Genomic DNA, 20,137 nt, shown 5'->3' with positions numbered 1-20,137 from the left:
AATAATATCTCACATATATTAAGTACTTGCTATGACCTTGCATTTGTTAGTAGCTTTTACATAAATTCCCTCATTTAATTTTACCTCTAATGAAAGAGTCATTCTAAGGACCTCCCCAGGCCTAGGGACTTAGCACTAACTATTCCCTATTCTATTGTGCCTGGCTCCTCTTCACTCACCGTGACACATTTCCTCCTCTGACCAGTCTTCCCATTCTGAAGCCTGCTGGGTTATTTCTAGCTCTGCATTTTCATTCCCAACTCCCGTCCTCCACAAATCTCATTTTTACCTTCTTGTTCAGTGGTCAGGAATGCTACCTAGATCAACCTGCCAAGAAAAAACTGTTGTCTGACTCTGAAAGCTTCTCTCTGGACTATGTCTTCTGTGTTAAACATCTCCTCCTATGGATGGGTTTGGGTACCAGCAATTTATTTGTGTTTAAAAAAAAAAACAACCCAAATCAATATTGCATATGGATACATATGAAAAAAAAAAGTGGGTGAGACCTAGACAAATCATCTGTTATAAATGTCATGGCTAGGTGACTGGGTTGGAAAGTCCACAAATAGGCCCACCTAAATTTGTTTTCTCTTGTTTACAGACTAAGAGGTTTGGGTTACTAAATTGTAAGTGATGAAGTCAGAAAGTTTAAATCTGGTGGAGGTGGGCGGAGAGTGAAGTAAAAGATGGCCCTTTCCCGGCACCTCCCTTCAGTTAGCACAACTGAAAAGATAGAATTGACTTTGTCATCTTCTAAAACTCCACCTCTTTGTGGCTGTTTGTATTTCTGGAACATTCACCCAAAACAATAAGGTATTCTCTTCCCTGGTGTTAATTGTAGGTTGGAGGGCAACCCAGTTTATATAAAGGCCATCCATATCCAGACTTCGTGGGTTGAAGGAGAGAGGTCCTTAAAAGGGGTTGCTGTCTCTTTAAATTCTGAAAGTGAACTTGGCTGAGGAAGGCCAGCAGTCAAGCTTGGTCCAGCCCCTAGAAGAGAGAATAGCTCCAGATTCTCCATCCTCAGTCTTTGCTAGGGGACGGCAGTGCCGGGCTCTGGCAGGCTCTTGGCAGCATGGCAGCGAAGCTCGGGGCCCTCCTGCTGGTCCTTGTGCTCAGCAAGGCTCCACCAGCCTCCGCCCGAAAGCTCCTGGTGTTTCTCTTGGATGGTTTTCGCTGGGACTACATCAGTGAGGAGGCTCTGCAGTCCTTGCCTGGTTTCAAAGACATTGTGAGCAGGGGAGTCAAAGTGGATTACTTGACTCCAGACTTCCCTAGTCTCTCGTATCCCAATTACTACACCCTGATGACTGGTGAGTACTATGCCCTCTTCTGCCAGGGGAGCGCCTGGCATCTTATTTAAAAGTTCAGGTGTCTTTAGTTCATGGACACCAAAGATAATGGTTTGTGTTCTTGGCTGCATATTTTTTCGGGTATGTTATTCCCCAGCAATTCTCTCAAGGACCTGTTTTGGATTTTCAGTGTGGAGAAGAGACGACTATAGCAGTAAGATATTTGGTGAGGTCAAACGGTGGTTATTTGCTTTACAGATAAAAATTCAAAGCCCAGTGTGGTGGCACATGCTTGTAATCCTAGTACTTGGGAGGCTGAGACAGGAAGAATGCAGATTTGGGGACAGTCTCAGCAAGTAGTGAGACTCTAATCCACCTAGTGAGACTCTGTTTCAAAAGAAAAATAAAAAATAGGCTGAGGGTGTAGCTCAGAGATAGAATGCCTCTGGCTTCAATCCCCCAGTACCACAAAATAAATAAATAAATAAATAAATAAATAAATAAATAAATAAACATTTTAGCTAATAAACAAACAAACATTTTAGCTAATCTCATGCTTTTAAGTTAAACATATATTTATACTCACATATATTTCGAAGTTGTGTGTGTGTGTGTGCGTGTGTGTGTGTGTGTGTGTGTGTGTGTAAAGTGGACAGGTCTCCAGTGCGTCCTTGCCAGATTCCTTCTGTCCCTTTGCTCTGTGGTCGTCTGTTATCCTAGTGTCGCGTTGGCTGGTTTATCAGCATGCTAGACCATAAAAGGTACCCATGAGATTCCTCAGGGGGAGTCTTGTTCCTAGACTACTTGGCGCAGGTTGTAAGCCATACCCTTCAGCTCTGCTTAGTAATGCCACTTTTCCTTCTTGCCTTTCTAGGGCAGATAAAATGATACGAACATGGAAATGAAAAGCATTGCTGTATTGTTTAGATTCCCCACTTTTAACTTCTAGCACCTATAAAAAGCAAGCAAGCAAACCCAAAAAGCCCCTAAGAAAACAAACAAAATTCCAGCTCAACCAGATAGCCGGCATTGGGGGAAGTGGAGTTGCCTTAGGTCATCTGTATATGACCTCCCACCAGGATTGCCAGAACTCCAAATGTGACCCCCCCCCCCCCAAGCCTGGTGCTCTATCTGCTCGGCAGGTCATGCACCCTCCTGCTCCTGAAGTTGGACGCCCGGCTTCCAGTTCATTTTTCAGCTAACTTTTGTAAGGGCTATCAAGACATTCTCAGAAAGAATTTAGCAAACTGTCCAGGGAGGCTGTTAAGAATGCACTGTTACTGCTGGTTATGTGAGACTTAACTGTGTGTGCTTTGAGCCAAGGGAGAACTTTATAAACTATGTTAACAGAAAAGGGATGAGAACTCTAGTGTCTTGACAGATCTTTATAGAATACCAAAGCCAATAGGGATTTATATACTTAGCTAGGTGCTCTGAGCACAAGGAGAAACTAATAAATTATGTTAGAAAGGGGATGCCGGGCATGGTGACACACACTTGTAATCCCAGCTTTTGGGAGGCTGAGACAGGGGGATCTGGATTCTCAACCAGCCTCAGCTACTTAGTGAGGCCCTTTGCAACTCAGTGAGATCCTGTTTCAAAATAAAGAAGAAAAAATAGGGCTGGGGGTGTAGCTCGGAAGTAGAATGCCCCTGAGTTCCATCTCCAGTACTGAAAACATAAAAAAAAGAAAAAAGAGAGAAAAAAAGAAAGAAAGAAAGAAAGAAAGAAAGAAAGAAAGAAAGAAAGAAAGAAAGAAAGGGATGAAAACTCTGGAATCTCTGAACTTTGGGTATGGGTACTATCTTTAGACATGTATATGTAAAAATGCTATAAACTGACACCCAAAATTAAAAGGAAGAGAGATACTTTGGAGAATTGAAAATGAAGGCACAAAGAAAAAGAAAAAAAATAACAATCAGACTATACATAAACAAGGAATTTATTTGTTTGTTTTTTATTTCCCCCAATAGAAAAGCAACCAGTCTCTCGGATAAACAGAATTAACAAAGACTCTCTGGTCCTCGCTTGGCATGCCTGTCCCCTTGCAAGGAAGCAGTTTGCAGGCTGCTGGGTCACACATAGATGGCATTGTGTGTCCCAGCCCGATTTCAGTTCTGCAAGGGAGCTCCACACACCCAGACCAACCCCCTCCAGTTGTCTTTCAGAGCCTCACCAGGAGGCACGATTCATAAACGGCCACGTGCGGCTTTTGCAACTGCAGTGGAAAATGAACAAAATCCATTTTAGAAAGTTGGACTCCAGTGTGTAAGAAAGGACCATTACAAGCTCCCCAGAGAAATGGAGCCAGTGACACGGCCTCTTGTTTGTCAGATATGTGGTCCTGATGTTGGTGTGGGGATGATTTGCACAAAGCCTCTGTCACACTGAGACACACCTTCTTTTCAGGGAGGTTTGGAATGTCTCTTCAGCAGAGAAGAGTCTTCCATGGCGGGAGCGTTCCCATGAGTGTCTGACAAAGATCTCACCCTTCCTTTCAAACTGCAGCCGGTCTGAGGGAGCCACAAATCTCTATACATGTTATGCATACATATTTTCAGATAGAAAAGTGTATCATCTGATTTGAAAGTCAGCTTGGTATACAAATTGACCTTTCCACTTTTTATAGCAGCATCACTACACACAGATGTGTCTACAGGCTAATGTTTATGTACACATGTCTCTGAGTATGATTTTTCTCATACCTGCTGAGTGAGATCAGAGTTTGGGGGCAGAATTTGCAGGCGAGGAGATGGCCAACTTGGAAACTGATATTATCTCCACTGTCTTAGAACTTACTCAGGGATGAATTTAGATCCTCAATAACCATATTTATTTTTTCACCTGATATGGAAAAGGTCTTTTTTTCATATAAGGAAAAATATATCCATTGGGAATTACACTTAAACATATGGTTTGAGCATTTGAACATTTTATGAACCAATAAAATTGTTACACTAGATCTTTTTGATACCAAAAGATATACTGTTTTATGGTTCTTCAGAATTCACAAGAGATGCTGGGATCTCATGTTATTACACGAATTGCTGCGTATAAGGCAGAAACCCTTGGTGTTCTTCTCTTTGCACAAAGAAGAATGATGGGTTACTGGGGAAACACTGATGGTCTCAGAGTCAGGAGAACTTGCCTGGAGTCCTTGCAGGGAAGACTCTGGCGAGACGCAGCACTGCCTGGGCTTTTGTTTCCTCATGAGATAAACTGCTGGGTCCTAATCAGGCCAGAATTTCAGATGCTTCTGGTATTTCTCCAATATGCTGTAGGGGACAGAGAAGAAGAGGAAATTCCCAATGTGTTATAGAGGTCAGAGAAAAAGAGAATTTCTTTTCAGTTGGAATAGCATGAGGAAACGTTCTGAAGGTGGGATCTGAGCTGGGATAAACAGCCACAGCGTGGCATAAGTAATTAGGTTTTACTTTATGCATAAGAACTGTGTGTGGATCAACCTAATTTTAGTTAAAATACAGCCACAGGTTAAATGTCATTGGAATGCTTTCGGTTTTATCTTACCGTGGAACTTTTGGTTAAATGATTGTCTCTTTGAGAGTTAACTTACACTTGATTTAGTGAAGTTAAATATAAAATCAGTGGAAGAAAGCCATGATTTGTTCAATTTAGATCATGGCTAAGAGAAAACGCTGTATATGTTTGGGGGCAGCATAGCTTAGTATTGTTTTGCTAAGGCTGGGGCAACATTTGTCTGTAATTCTGGTTAAGAAGTTGGAGGAAGCCGCCCAGAAATGAACTGAGTAGTAGGAAAGACAGTCTAGAACTGTTAACAAGACATGAGCATATGCAGAAATAAATTTGGAATATAGTATAGTATCATTTCAACATTTAAAAACTAGTAAACGAAGGAGGTTGCATGTCTTCTCAAAAGCAAGAGACGAGACGGGAAGGTAGGCGTGAGACCCTGATCTCCAGCAGCCCTTGTTCAGGGACCTGTGCCTGACTCCTGGAGTAGCCAGAAGGTGGTGCATGTGACCTGAGACCTGATTAGAATCAAAATAACCATCTTTCTCTCTTTCTTTCTTTCTTTCTTTCTTTCTTTCTTTCTTTCTTTCTTTCTTTCTTTCTTTCTTTCTTAGTATAGAACCCAGACCCTGGTACATGCTAGGCAAGTATTCTACCACTAAGCTACAACCCCAGGCCTAATAGTGGTGCTTTAGCAAACCCTCCCTCAGAAATAAAGCAAAAACACCAAGATGTTGACCCTTCAGAATTAATTGTGCCAGTGCATTTCCTATGTACTCCTAGAAATAATGTGTGATGCAAAATCTTACCAGCTACCAAAGATTCAACAGTGTGGAGTAACGGACTACAGAGTAAGGTAGGCATCCCCTACTTTTAAGGTCATATCTGATTTAAATGAAAGCCAGCCATCACTTGGACCAAAGGAAATCAGCACAGAAAGTGCTTGAACAAGCTGGCCATGGTGGCGCACGCTTGTAATCCCCGCGCTTGGGAGGCAGAGACAGGAAGATCACGCAGGTTCGAAGCCGCGCGCGCTGGCTTAGGAGACCCTGTTTCCAAATATAAAATGTAAAAATAGGTCTGGGAGTGTAGCCCGGAGTTAGAAGGGCTTCCAGGAACCCCAGTACCACCAAAAAAAAAAAAAAAAAAAAAAAAAAAAAGAAAGTGCTTGAACAATCATGCTTTGTAAAAAGCCCTATATCAGCCGGGCGTGGTGGCACACACTTGTAATGCTAGCATTTGGAAGGCAGAAACTGGGTGACCGTGGTTCTCCGACAGCCTCAGCTACTTAGCGAGTCCCTTCGCAACTCAGTGAAACCCTGTTTCAAAAATAAAAGACTAAAAAATAGGGCTAGGGGTATAGCTTGGAGGTGCAATGCCCCTGGGTTCCATGCCTCAGTAAAACACACACACACACACACACACACACACACACACACACACACATGCCCCATATCCTCAGCCTTCTGCACGATTCAGGCTGTTGTGGGGAGGGGTTGTATGCATCCACCCACAGCACTGGGGAGGGTGGAAATGGTCCCCCTTGGCTTCCTCTCCTCCATCCCCCAGGATCAGCATCGTCTTGGTTCATTCCCATTGCGGGTCAGCTTCCTTAGACAGAGGTACCTCCTCAAACAAACGCCCTAGGTTTAGTGCACCCTTTCACTCACTTCCCCTTCTCTCATATACCAAACCCAGGCATTCTCACTGCCGATCTCCTAGTGGGCCAAGTCCAGCCTCTGCTCGGCTTTCCTTGCAAGGCCCCCTTCCTGACAGTCCACCTGGGTTCCAAGGCCCCTCTTCTCTCCTCCTTTCCTCTTAGTTCATCGACTCCTCTTTGACTTCTGTGGGTTCTTCCACATCTTCCTGACCTCTCTTTGACTCATAGCCCAAGTGAGCTGCACTTTGCAGGCCAGTCCCGAAGCCCGCACTTCTCCCACCTCTGCTGCCTGAGAGCTCCCCGTCCCCATCCCTGTGGACGCCTGGAGCTCCCCCACTGCCCTGGCCCTGCATTCTCTTCCTGTGGAGGTGCCACGCAGTCCTTATAAAACATGTCTGCTCAGTTTGCGCCTCTGTTTAGACCCTCGCCCTGGGAGATTCTGTTTTCATCCCAAGTAGAATGAAAAGTCTGTACAGAACTGGTCCCTGAGCTCACCGCTCCTTCTGTCCCACTCCCCGCCACTCTTCCCTGGCTTCCTCTCATCAATCATTTTGGTGTCCCACTGGGCCAGGACATGTCTCCTCTTCAGGACACTTGGATGCCTTTCTTCTTCTGGCTGAAAAATGTTTTCCCCAGAAAGACCCAAGATTTGCTTCCCTGCATTGTTCAGATCTCTTCCTGCAAAGTGCCTGTAGTAGATTCATCTTTCTTGGCCATACCAAGGAAAATAGCTTCCCACTCCAGCATCCCTGCCTCCTCCTCACTTCGTTTTCACCATAGTACCAACTTGTTTATGGACTTCTATCTCCTTCAAATAAAATTTATTGTAGTGGCCGGGCGTGGTGGCACACGCTTGTAATCCCCACGCTTGGGAGGCAGAGACAGGAGGATCGCACAGGTTCGAAGCCAGCCGTGCTGGTTTAAGAGACCCTGTTTCCAAATTAAGAAAAATATAAAAATAGGTCTGGGAGTGTAGCCCAGAGATACAAGGGTTTCCAGGAACCCCAGTACCACCAAAAAAAAATTATTGTAGTGAAGGATTATAATAATTCAAATACTCAGAATTTCAGGGGAATGGGGGAGTATTTGAATTATTATTATTGTTATTGTTATTACTATTGTTATTACTTTTTTATTTTCCAATACAACCCTTTTCCTTTTCTTTCTCCCTCCTGGTCTCCTCACTTTTTCTTTTCTTTTCTTTTTTCTTTTCTTTTCTTTTCTTTTCTTTTCTTTCTTTTTTTTTTGTGATACTGGAGGTGAATCCCAGGGACATTCTACCTCCAAGCTACACCCCCAGCCCCATATTTATTATTATTATTTATTTTGAAACAAGGTCTCACTAAGTTGCAGAGAGCCTCACTAAGTAGCTGAGACTGTCTGCGAACCTGCAATCCTTCTGTCTCAGCCTCACAAGTACTGGGATTACAAGCGGACACCACCACGCCTGGCTTGGCCTCCTCAATTTGACTTTATTTAGTCCTAAACTAAAAAGGAGGAAAAAAATTCTAAAATTATGCTTTGCTCATATGAAAGAAATGAAGAGCTGTTGAGGTTGAACTATGACTTATGTTTAATAGTCTTATATATCTCAAAATATGTCTTTTGATTTTAAGTTTTGTACAAGGCTTGAGGCAGCAAGAGAGTTGGAGGGAGAGTGGCCCATGAGGGAGGCAGTGCCAAAGTAGGGGAGCAAACAGGATGGGGTGGGGGAGAAAATGCAACCAGAACACTAGTCAGCAGAGCCCAAGGGGAGCCTAACTATAGTTAAGACTGCTGAAGCCAGCCAGGCGCTCTACCTCTGAGCTATGGTACCAGACCTTTCATTTTTAAAAAATCTGAAGCAGGGTCTCACTAAGTTACCATGTGCTGGCCTTGAACCTGTGATCCTCCTGTCTCATCCTCCCAAGTACTAGGATTACAGGCATGTGCCACTATGCCTTGCTTCTCCTCCTCTTACAACTGTACTGAAATAGGTCCACCCTACTGACTCAGCCTAACTTGATTACATCTGCAAAGACCTTATTTCCAGATGAGGTTGCATTTGTTTTAGGTACTTAGGACTAGAACCTAAACATCCCAAACACATGGGATAGTGAGGAGAGTAATGGGTTTGCTATAGATCTAATTTAGTCTATTTTAATATGTTTTAATGTTTGAAACCTGAACAGCTTTTTTTTAGGCATTGTTATTTTTTTACTAGTAGAATAGAGAAAGTAAAATTAACCAATAGACTTGTTGCATAAAATTACCATTATTGAAACTATACATATTACACATATTGTCTATCAGTAAGGTTAGACAAAGTTAAGTTGCATTAACAAGCAACTCCAAACTTTATCTGAGATTTACAATGATTGACTTCTCCCACATGTATTTTTTCTTTAGTCATCAGTTCTACATCATTTCTCTTTATTCTGGGACTTGGGTTGAAAAAGAGCAACTCCAATTAAAAAAAAGAAAAAGAAAAAGAGCAACTCCTACATGAGACATGTTACAGGGAGGAGGTAAAAGGAAAAACTGCAGAATCTAATAGTGCTTAAAAACTTCTGCTTAGAAGTGTGTCAAGTCATACCTATTCATATTTCATTGGCCAAAGCAAATCATATTGCCAAACTTGATGCCAATAGTTTAGGGATGTATAATCTTTCCATAGGGAGGTACAGGAATTATCTCTTTTTCTTTTTCTCTTTTGGTGGTCCTGGGGATGGAACCCAGGGCATTCTACCTCTGAGCTACACCCCCAGCCCAATTTTTTATTCTTATTTTGAACAAAGTCTCACTGAGTTTTGGAGGGCCTCACTAAGTAGCTGAGGCTGCAGCCTCCCCAGTGCTGGGATTACAAGTGTGTGCCACCACGCCTGGCTCAGCAGGAATTATCTCTAACTTTAATGCAATATGTCACAAATACAAAACAGATGTTAGTTACATTTTATAAGAAATGTATAGGCCTTATTGTTTCAGAAAACTTAAATGAGGAGAAATGATTTTCAAAATACTTGAAATACCAAATAACAGTAATGTAAATGAACAGAATAGAGAGGCGCACCTGCAACCTAGAGAAAGGAGTTGTTACTGGGAGACCCAAAGGTCATAACCATTCAGTGGGGAAAGTGGTTCTAGAATTAAATATTGAAAGAAAGTGGAATTATTTTTAGTGGGAAATAAATTTTGAGCCAGAGAGTAAAAGAAATCAGTGAAGACTGAGATGACATGAGAGACATAGCAACAGGCATTATAAGAGAAGAGCTCATTAAAGAGACCACAGGAGGGGTGTTACGCCCTTCACCGTTTGGATGTAGGTTGGAGGGGCAACTACTATTAAAAAGAATGAAAAAGAAAACACCAAAAAAGTAACATGAACACAATGGAATCATAGGCCCAGCCATGGTCATATGGGACTTTGGGTAAATCATGTCATCGTTTTTGTTGCTTTAAAATGAGGTGCTGAGGCTAATGCTTTTAATCCCAGCATTTGGAAGCTGAGATCGGAGGATCACGGTTCGCAGACAGCCTCAGCTACTTAGTGAGGCCCTTTGCAACTCAGTGAGACCCTGTTTCAAAATAAAGAAAAAAAAGAGGGCGGCGGGGGAGGGTGTTGTAGCTTGGAGGTAGAATGCCCCTGAGTTCCATCCCCACTACCACAAAAAATAAAATAAAATAAAATGAGGAGATTGAACAAATGGAATTGGAGTTAATTGTGTGTTAGTGAGTGCCAGGTGTGTGCTGGGAATATTCTAGGTGCTGAGAAGACTGTAGTGAGGTTTCAAGGAGATTCATGGGGGCCACTGTGGGAGGAGAGGGAAAGGTTTGACAGAAGGAAGCCTTTGAAAGCTAAACCAAGGATAGTCCAGCGGGCTCCTCCTTCTTCTTTTTCCATTTCCAGCACTTGAGCATCTATTCTTTGTGAAGAGGAAGAGCTGAATTTGAAAGGCGCTCTTGAGGTAGGGCTCGCTGATTGGCTGAGGAGTGAGAAACATGAAAGAATTAAAAGGAAAGGAACTTGAAATGATCCCAAAGCTGCAAGGTATTCAGAAGCCTGAATAAAGGGGCTCCTGTTAGCAGAGATGGGGAAGTTTGAAGGGCTTTTTATATCAGGGAGTTTATGTGGGAAAGTAAATTTTCATCATTATATTTTGAGTTGAGGGAGATATTCACAGAGAATTAGTCCTTTAAGAGATCAGAGACAAAATCTTGAAGGACAGTTCCAGAACCATGTAGAAGAACCATGAGGAACATGAACAAAATTGATCCTCGGGTCTCCATGGACCCTAGGAGATGTCCTTCTCAGCCCTCTGTCATGCCACGGTAGAGAATATTTCTCACAGACGCACAAGACAAAGGTGTCTTCTCATCTGCATGAACTTTTATCTAAACTTTTTCACTTCTCAGGGACATCTAACACCTCTCCAATTTCTCACTTAAAACCACAGTCTTTGTAATAAGCCCTGTAAAAGCTGCCTTAAAGAAGTAGGTTGGGTAAGTGAGGTGTTAGGCTACAGAAGCCATAAAGAGCTCCAACCAGCTCCTTGTCCTCAAGATGTGTTGTAGGTGTTTACAAAAATAATGTCTCCTGGCACATCATTATTTAAGCCCCCATCAACAGACTTCTCTACGCCAAAGTGCCACTTTTCCAAAAGTATGTTTCTTTTGGCTTCCATGGTGATGAGAGGGAGTTTTCATTATATGACATTCTACTCCTAGATGCTCACTCCCCGACGGTGGGAGAGGTGAAGTTCAGTGGTGGATAAAGCTTTAAAATGTGGTGACAGTTTTTGATTGTTATAACAGCAAACCCTTTTTCAGGAGGTCTAGCCACACAGAGACTTTGTGGTCTGCAGACCTTGGCCAATTTCTCCCTGCTCCTGCAACCTCCAGCCCTGCTGTTGATTGATAGGACCACATGGCTCCTGCTAACGCGTTGGGGAGCTTGGTTGAACCATTCTGCTGACTGCTTCATCATGAACGCTGTGCCAAAAATGGGCTAAAGCCATTTAAAATTAATTTGGAGGGAGCCTGACTCAGCATGTTAACATTTCTTTCAGAGATTTTTAAAACACCTACTCCTGTTTCAGAGTCCCCTTCTGTGAAGAGGGCCATTGTGTCTACGGCCTAACCAAGCAAGCACCACCAGGGCAGGTCTGGGGCTCAGGCAGGTCCTATGTATAGATAGCATTTGATTCTTGGTGGAAACTTTGCTTGATCTTAGGTAACTCCTATCTTGGCCCTCTTGGTACCAAGTAGAAAAGACCTAACAGACAGGTCTGGGAGTGATGCATGGGCTGACCTAGTGAGACAAAGAGCTATCCAGGCAGAAGTGGACTTTTTGTCTAGAATTCTGTGATACTTTACTTCTGGAGGAAGTAATTCACTTCACCCGGGGGTCTGCAAGGGTAAACGATTGTGTGACTGTTCAGTGGAAGCAGGACCCAAGCTGAGAGTCATTTGTGAAACTGTATATAAATGGCTACAGCAGAGCACTCCAACCTCTGTGCTCACCATGGTTGGGCCAATTGCCTCTGGATGTGAGCAGCCTGATCCATTCATCCCGGGGTGCTCAACCAAAGTGCCCAGAGCAAAGCAGGTTGGGAAGTCCTGGTAGACCAGAGAGGTCTGGGAGTGGGAGTCGGGGGACTAGGTTTCTTCTCCTAACTCTGCCACAGTCAGCTGGGACTGTGGATAAATCACACCATCTTCCTAGTCCCGAGTTCCTGTTGCTTTAAAAGAAGACAACTGGGCAAATGGTGTCCTGGGGTTAATTGTGCATTAGTGAGTGTCAGATGTGTGCCGGGAACATGAGAATACAGTAACAAGGTCCCAAGGAGAGCCTTAGTGGCCACGGTGGGAGCAGAGCATTCTGAGACTCTCGACCCCCTGCCCCTCCTATGGTCACAGCAATTCCACTTTGACCTATTTTATGCATTTGAATAAAGTCGTCAGCATTTAACCCCACTGGATGCTGATGGTCTCTGACAAGGACTCAGGGGTCCTCATGTCTGTGGATATAGTGGCTGAGACACCCACAGAGTTTCCCCAAGGGGACCTTGTGCCTTGTGTGCAGATTCAGCACATAAATCAAACAAATGAGTCCACTGGTTCTGTAGTATGTCTGGCTTTCCCTGAAAAATTATCTGTGTATGTAAAATTTGGCTTTCACAGGTGGGCTTGAGACAACATTCCACTTTAATGGCTGAAGGCAAAAAAAAAACTTAAACAAACATAGGTGTTTGGGAGAAAACCTCAAATACTGTATTCTTCAGACCCTCACTAGCAGACCACAGACCTAGCCTGGAATATGTTCCACGGTCTCCTCCAACCTCTGTCCCTGTAGCCCAGACTAATGAAACATCAGGCTCACCCCTCCTGATGTGAACTTGGGCACCCCACTCCCCTATCTGGGAATCAGTTTTCTCTGTTGTAAAGTAGATTGCCTACAGGACACCCGTCACTGAGCCTGCCAGAGAGGGGAGTGAGAAGCTTCTGAAGGCACGAGGATCTCAGAGAATAAGCTGGTATCTGTGGGGGTTTCCTGGCCCAAGAAATCCCCAGAAAATGCAGCCAAATCACTTAACCTGAGGTATTCCAAACAGTGTGTGCTGTGTGTAATGACCAGTTGTTTAAAAGAAATCGCTCATGTTCTTCAGTCTTCTGGTCACAAATGCTCCATGGTGTGGAGGCAGCCTCTCTCCCTCCCTCCGTCCAGACAGTCTCCATCAGGATGCAGGAGGCATGAGCCGACCCTGACACCACCACTCAGGGCCATCAGTGCCCAGCAACTGGGGAAAATACCCTACCTTTAAAGATACATAAGAAACCAGCAGTTGTGGTTACCAATTTGGGTGGAAACTGCATAGAGGAGAGTCAACAATGGGGCAGAGATGTCTTGTTGCCTATCTTTTTTAACTATAGGAATTACTGATATATTTAAAATATTAAATTAAAATGCATCTCCAAGCTGGGCATAGTGGCACACACTTATAATCCCAGCGTTTGGGATGCTGAGACAGGAGGATCGTGGTTTGCGGACAGCCTCATTTACTTAGGGAGGCCCTTTGCGACTTTGTGAGACCCTATTTCAAAATAAGGAATGAAATAATAATGAAAAATAGGGCTTGGAGTGTCTCTCAGAGGTAGAATGCCCCTGGGTTCCATCCCCAGTCCCACAAAAAAAATAAAATAAAATAAAATACATCTCCAATGAGATGTGTTCATTTTTACTTGACTAAGCAGATATTTTTATTCAGTATTGATAAAGCCCATAACTTGTAATTTATGGAAATACAGTTACATTAAAAGACTTTTTCTTTCAGTACAGGGGATTGAACCAAGGGCAGTCTACCACTGATCTAAACCCCAAGCCTTTTTTTTAAGATAGGTTCTTAGAAAGTTTCACAGGCTGTCTTTAACTTGGAATGCTACTGTCTTAGCCTCCTAAGTAGCTGAGATTAAAGGCATGGACCACTACATCTGGCACATTAATTTTTTTTTTAAGGATGTTTCCTAGACTAGAAGGCAAAGGCAGTTTTCTGGTGTGGTTTGGAGTCTAGGAGACCGTTGGTTAAGCTTGTCATTACCATCCTTTTTTGAACACCATCCCTGTGTGGACTGGCACCGCCCCTCTGAAGAGCAGGACTAAAGACAATCCATGTGGCCCCACCTCCAACCCCTTGATGGGTCCCTTGAGCTACCTCACATGCCAGGCTGGTCCACACAGCATAGCATTGCTGTTGGTCTACACTCCCTCGGGGACATCAGTAGAGGGCAGGCAGTCTCCACATCTGGACCCAATGTTTGCTCAGAAGAGACACTTGAGTCATGTCTGTTGGGCTTTGCTGGCGCTGAGCCAGTAAGTGACCCCATGACTGAGGGCTAGGCAGGATTTTAGAGTTTATACTGATCCCATCTGTGGGCTGAAGTTCTAATACTTTTCAACAAACTACCTAGTGTATTCATATACCTAACTTGGCCTGACTGACTTTAAAAATTCCTCTTGCCATATTTTGTAGGTCTTTGGGTTCCCTCCCTTCAGCCTCCCACTAAATGTTCTTCTCATCTCCACGGCCAAAAGCAACACCATTGCCATGTTCAGCCTGTCATCATGGATTTCTCAGCACTTTGGACTATCCCAGGCTTTTACTGGGCTCTGTGGGTGGATCTAGTTTGAGGTTCCAGTTACTCTCAGACTGGCCCATTACCCTGTATTTTAGCCAGCTGGCTGTTTTACAAACCATGATACACTTCTCCAAAGACCATTCTAGCATGCATTTGTTATGTAAAATATAATACTTAAACTCTGTGAATGAGCTAGGAAATATGTAACAAAATCCACTCTATCCCAGTCCAAATTTCCCCAAAGACATTCAGAATTACAAAATGTCAAAAGCAGAAGATGCCTTAGAAATACTAGTGTATTTGTTTCATTGGGCAGAACAGGACGTAGGGCCACACCAAGTGCAGGTCTCTGAGTTGGAGCCAGCATCTGGCCCTCATCTATGATCAGGGCTAGAGTCCCAGGCAGTCCTTCTCAGTGCCTCCAGCCTGCTCTCCCAGGTTGACCTCTTTGCCTAAGCTCTCAGCTTTGTTGTGAACACTCTGCTCTTTCCTGGGTAGGCTTCCCTCGGTTGCTCTTGCTTCTTTTATCATCCCTATTAACATCTCCCAGAATGTACTGTACAAGTGAACATGGAGATTATGGAGATGAAGTTCAAAGCAGTGTGTGTGTGTGTGTGTGTGTGTGTGTGTGTGTGTGTGTGTGTGTCTAAGTATAGATTGCATCAAAAGTTCATTCAAGGAGGAGGCAGCGCCATCTAGAAGGCTGTGTATGTCATTTGGACTCCACCATCCTCTGGGCTTCCTCATTTCACAGATAGCAATTGAAGGATGGCTGTGATTCTTTAAGCTCCTTACACAATCTCACAGGTTCTGATGGAACAGATAAGAAAATCACTTTCCAAAGAATTCATTCTCAGCCTATGTCAAGAGGTGTTATAATCTCTAGCAAAATGTAAAAAGAATCAAATGAAAACAAAGGTGACTTATTTACCCAATTCCCAACTGCCTGTTTGTTCTTTTGAACTGAGTAAGCAGCTGTGTGGAGATCTTGAAAGCTGACCCTGGGAATTTCCTCCATGGACATCAGACTGCATTCTAACCCTCAAACAAGGGTATCACCAGGGTCGGGATAGCCTGTTTTAAAACTCCTCTTGTGCCTGGGACTTTAAAGCATAACCCCTCCCCTCTCCCTTTTCACTTCCCTGTTTCTATTGGAGGTCTCCCTGGACTCTCAGTCCTTTTTGCTAACACTACCCACCAACTCTGTAAGGATCTCCTCCATCCTCCCCACAACCCTAGCCCCAGCTTTCCTCCACTATCTTGATCTTTCAGGCCAATATCCTTCCACCAAAACATGTATATGCAGAGTTGGACGGTGCCTTGAGATCTTAATTAAGTCCATTTGTTTGCTCCTTTTCCAGTTTCTGGTTGAACACAGATTTTGGTAATTATATTGCTATAGAGTGTTGACATATATTCATACAGTATTCATATGTTAATATCACCCATTCAAGAATGTATTGACCATCTATTGCGTGAGAGGTGCCATTCTGAAAATGGCCTCCATTCTTGGACAAGCTTGGTTGGAGCAATTAAATATGTGTTAACATAAATATCACAGGACAGACCAGAATAGATATAGAGGAAGCAGAGATCATCTCTGAGAGTGTGTGGTGAAGAAAGAAGGTTTACTCAAATAGTTATTTGAGTAAGGACTGAAGGATTTGGACAGATTGACAAAATACAAGCCAAAGGGCAAGATTGAAATGCGAGGAGTGATTGGGGACCACGGATGGGCTTTGGGATGATTACTCTGGTACTTCTGAGCAGGGTGGTTTTGAAAATAAAGGAAGGCCACACCAGTCTGGATGAGAATGACAGTTTGCGAGTCAGGTCTCTAGTGCTAGAATAAACCAAAGGGTCAAGAATTTGATGGGCCTTAAGGAGAGGGAACTGGCAGGGCTGAGTGGATTGGGAGGATTTGAGAAAAAAAATCACAGGATAAGACAAGAATTCAAGCTAGTCTTAAAGTAAGATTATTAATCTGTCTGTAAAGGGGAGCCAAATTCACAAACTTGGGTGTATAAGAAATATTGAATTTCTCTATTTTCTTTAAATAAACCTAAATCTATGGATGATCTTGGAAAAATATTCTTTTAAGTAAAACAAGCCAGACACTTAGTGTCATAAAAATGCCACATGATTCCACTTATATGAAATTACTTGTAACAGTTAAATTCACAGAGACCAAGAGAAGAATGGTTATTACAGGGACTAGGGTTGAGGGGGAGCTGAAGAGGTAGTGTTTAGTGGCTCTCATGTTTTCAGTTTGGGATAAAAAGTTCTGGAGGTACCCAGTGGTTACACAACGATGAATATGTAATGCTGCTGAAGTATACACTTAAAATGCCAATATGTATATTTAACACAATAAAAAAAAACCCTAAATCTGAATCTGACTCCATCCCACTGAACTTAATGGAAATTCATTGTAGTCTCTATTGGGTTGGGGCAGGGGGGCTTCTCTTCCTTCCCTAGGGTTTTGCAAAGGTCACATGCTGTTCCAAAACTTGAGGCAATGACCCTGGTCATTGGTCCATACCAAAGACCCTGTGGCCCCCTCCAAAACAGGTTCTGTATTGCTTTGGACTCGAAAACATTGTGCCTCCTCCACTGTAGCTCCTTGACATCCGTCCATCCTCCATGGAGTTCAGTCACTGAGTAGTGAATTATTTCCTACTCTTACTGGCTCAGCCAACTCTTTCTTATATCTTCCTGTTCTGGAAGAAAACTCTCCACCAGAAGAGGGCCCTGTGCTTATGAGGAAGCTGTGCTTGCTTTAATGCTCTGCTGATAGCATTTTGAAATTCTTAAGGACAAGAGATCTCACCCTTCATTTTATACTTTTGTAGCCTTTCTACTTTCTTTGCTTCTAAAACAGGCATATATGCCTTTCTCCCCTTTCCTTCAGTGATGCCATTATTCATAATATGCTCAAATGAGCTCTGGAAGAAATCTATCTAACAAGCGATAACAACTGTTGTTCCAGAAGTGATGATTTCTTCAAAAACCACAGGGGCAGAATACCTGCCTGAATCATGACCAAAAAGAAATATATAGGGAGAAAGGATGATATTTTAATATTCAAGAGTATATACACCAGTAATTCATATTGTTGCAAGCTCATCCTAAAACTCTTATGAAAAGACCAGTGAGTTAGAATAGCCAGAGTAATCTTCAGAAAGAATAAAGTTGAAGGACTTATGCATCCCATTTTCAAAACTTACTACAGAGCTATAGTATTCATGACAATGTGATCCTTGCATAAAGACAATCAGTGGAATAAAATTTAAAACTCCAAATAAATTCTAACCTTTATATTCAGTTGATTTTTGATAAAGTTTTAAAAATAATTCAATGGAAAAAGAGCAGTCTTTTCAACAAATGGTACTGGGCAACTGCCTCAAACTATACTCAAAAAATAACTCAAAATGAACCACAAACTTAAATATAGCTAAAAGTATAAAATTCCTAGAAGAAAACATAGAAATAAATCTTCATGATGTTGGCTTAGGCAATTATTTCTTAGATATGACAGAAAAAGTGCAAGTGGTAATAGAAAAATTGATAAATAGAACTTCATTAACATTAAATGCTTTTGTACTTCAAGACACTCCATCAAGAAAGTGAAAAGACATCCCACAGCCTGGGTTGCAAATCATGTATCTCATAAAGAATTTACATCCAGAATGTATAAAGAACTCCTACAGCTAAAAATAAAAAGACAACCCAATTTCAAAAATGGGTAAAAGGATTTGAGTAGAAATTCCCCCAAAGAAGTTATCAAATATCCAAAGCACATGAAAAGATGCCCAGTATTATTAGTCATTACAGAAATTCAAGTCAAAACCACAGTGAAATTCAACTTCATATCACACCGGAATGGTTATAATAAAAAAAAAACCTAAAAGTGTTGGTGGGTGGGCATGTGGAGAAATCAGAACCTTCACATGTTACTGGTGAGAGTGTAAAATGGTGCAACCATATTGAAAAAGTTTGACAACTTCTCAAAATGTTAAACAGAATTATCAGATGACCTGAAAGAAATGACAATATATGTCCACACAAAGATTTGCACACAGCCAGGCGTGGTGGCATACGTTTGTAATCCCCGTGCTTGAGAGGCGGAGACAGGAGGATCGCCAGGTTCGAAGCCAGCCTCGCTCGCTGGCTTAAGAGACCCTGTTTCCAAATAAAAAATATATATATAAAAAATAGGTCTGGGAATGTAGCCCGGAGGTAGAAGGGTTTCCAGGAGCCCCAGTAACACACACACACACACACACACACACACACACACACAAGATTTGCACATAAATGTTCATGGCAGCATTATTTACAACAACCAAAAAAGTAGAAGCAACCCAAATGTTTCATACCTAGTGTATGGATAAATAAAATATGGCATGTTCCCACAATGGGATACTTCTTGACAAGACAAATGAATGACATACTTTTAAAACATGAATAAACTTCAAGGGTATTGTGCTTAATGAAATCAAAAGAACATGAAAAAAAAAGCCAGCTGGAATTTTGATGGAACTTTTGTTAAATTTGTAGATCAATTGGGGGCAGTATTATCATCATAATAATAGTAAGTCTTCTTATCCATGAACATAGGATGTCTTTCCATTCATTGTGATTTGAGTTTACATCAACAATGTTTTGTAGTTTTTGGTGTACCAATTTTGTGCTTTTTTTGTTAGATGCTTTCAAATATTTTCTTATTTTTGATATTATTTATGGAATTAATGTCCTAATTTCATTTTATAGTATAAAAATATGACTTTTAGTGTTTATCATCTCTTGCTGAATTTTAAATTAATTTTAATAGTTTTTCATGAGTTTCTTAGGATTCTTACATACAAGAATATACAATTTTCTGCAGACAGTTACTTCTTCCTTTCTATCTTGATGTCTTCAATTGGTCTTTTTAATCATCTTGAGAGTTATGTAAGAACATTTTTACAGAAGAAAAAACTTAACTCTAAAGAAATTAAGTACCTTTTCTGAGATCATTTAGCCCAGAAGTGAGTAGATCAGGACCAAAACAGAAGACTCTGCCACCTTCTCTTTCACTCTCCGTTTTTACCATGCTATCTCCACTTGGCAGACTAGAATCTGAGAAGACAGTGGATGGCCTATATTTTTGCTGCACTCCTATTATCTTCCTTCCTTACAAGAAGTCAGATTCAGTCAAGCAGCGAGCAGAATGCATGTTTCCCAAATGTCTACTATATTTTGTGCTGTGCTTAATAATACACACATGTAAATGTAATCTCCATAACACCCTATAATGTAGTTACAATGCCTCTCATTTTAAAGATGTGATATTAAATTCCTTGTGCAGAATCACGAGCCCATACATAGAAGAGATGTGAGTACAAAATCCTGTGCTCCTCCCATGACATGCTGCTACCTCTTCCTCCCCAATTCCAAGGAAGTGGTTCCCAGGGAGCACTGTCCTTTGTAACCATCTAAGCATCTGTTCCTCAGACACTGATCATGCAGCTGTGTTAGGCACAGGACATACGCCTGCACACAGCATACCCATAGTACATGAGTCACTGCCTTTCCAGCT

At 42.2% G+C, this 20,137-nt stretch overlaps 1 protein-coding gene across 1 annotated transcript in view; it reads left to right on the top strand.

Moving 5' to 3' along the window:
* Nucleotides 1-1,075: 1,075 nt before the first annotated feature.
* ENPP6 (ectonucleotide pyrophosphatase/phosphodiesterase 6) overlaps nucleotides 1,076-20,137 on the top strand; it is a gene marked incomplete at both ends in the record, with an annotated part of 111,292 nt that continues 92,230 nt past the window's right edge. The window contains one exon of the mRNA XM_080710127.1: nucleotides 1,076-1,313. Coding sequence (XP_080566253.1) covers nucleotides 1,076-1,313 — 238 coding nt within the window. The remainder of the gene's footprint in view (nucleotides 1,314-20,137) is intronic.

Source organism: Muscardinus avellanarius, assembly GCF_963383645.1.
Source record: "Muscardinus avellanarius genome assembly, chromosome: 14".
Lineage (NCBI taxonomy): Eukaryota > Metazoa > Chordata > Mammalia > Rodentia > Gliridae > Muscardinus > Muscardinus avellanarius.
The sequence above is the reverse complement of the archived record's forward strand: the minus strand, read 5'-3'. Positions and strand labels throughout refer to the sequence as shown.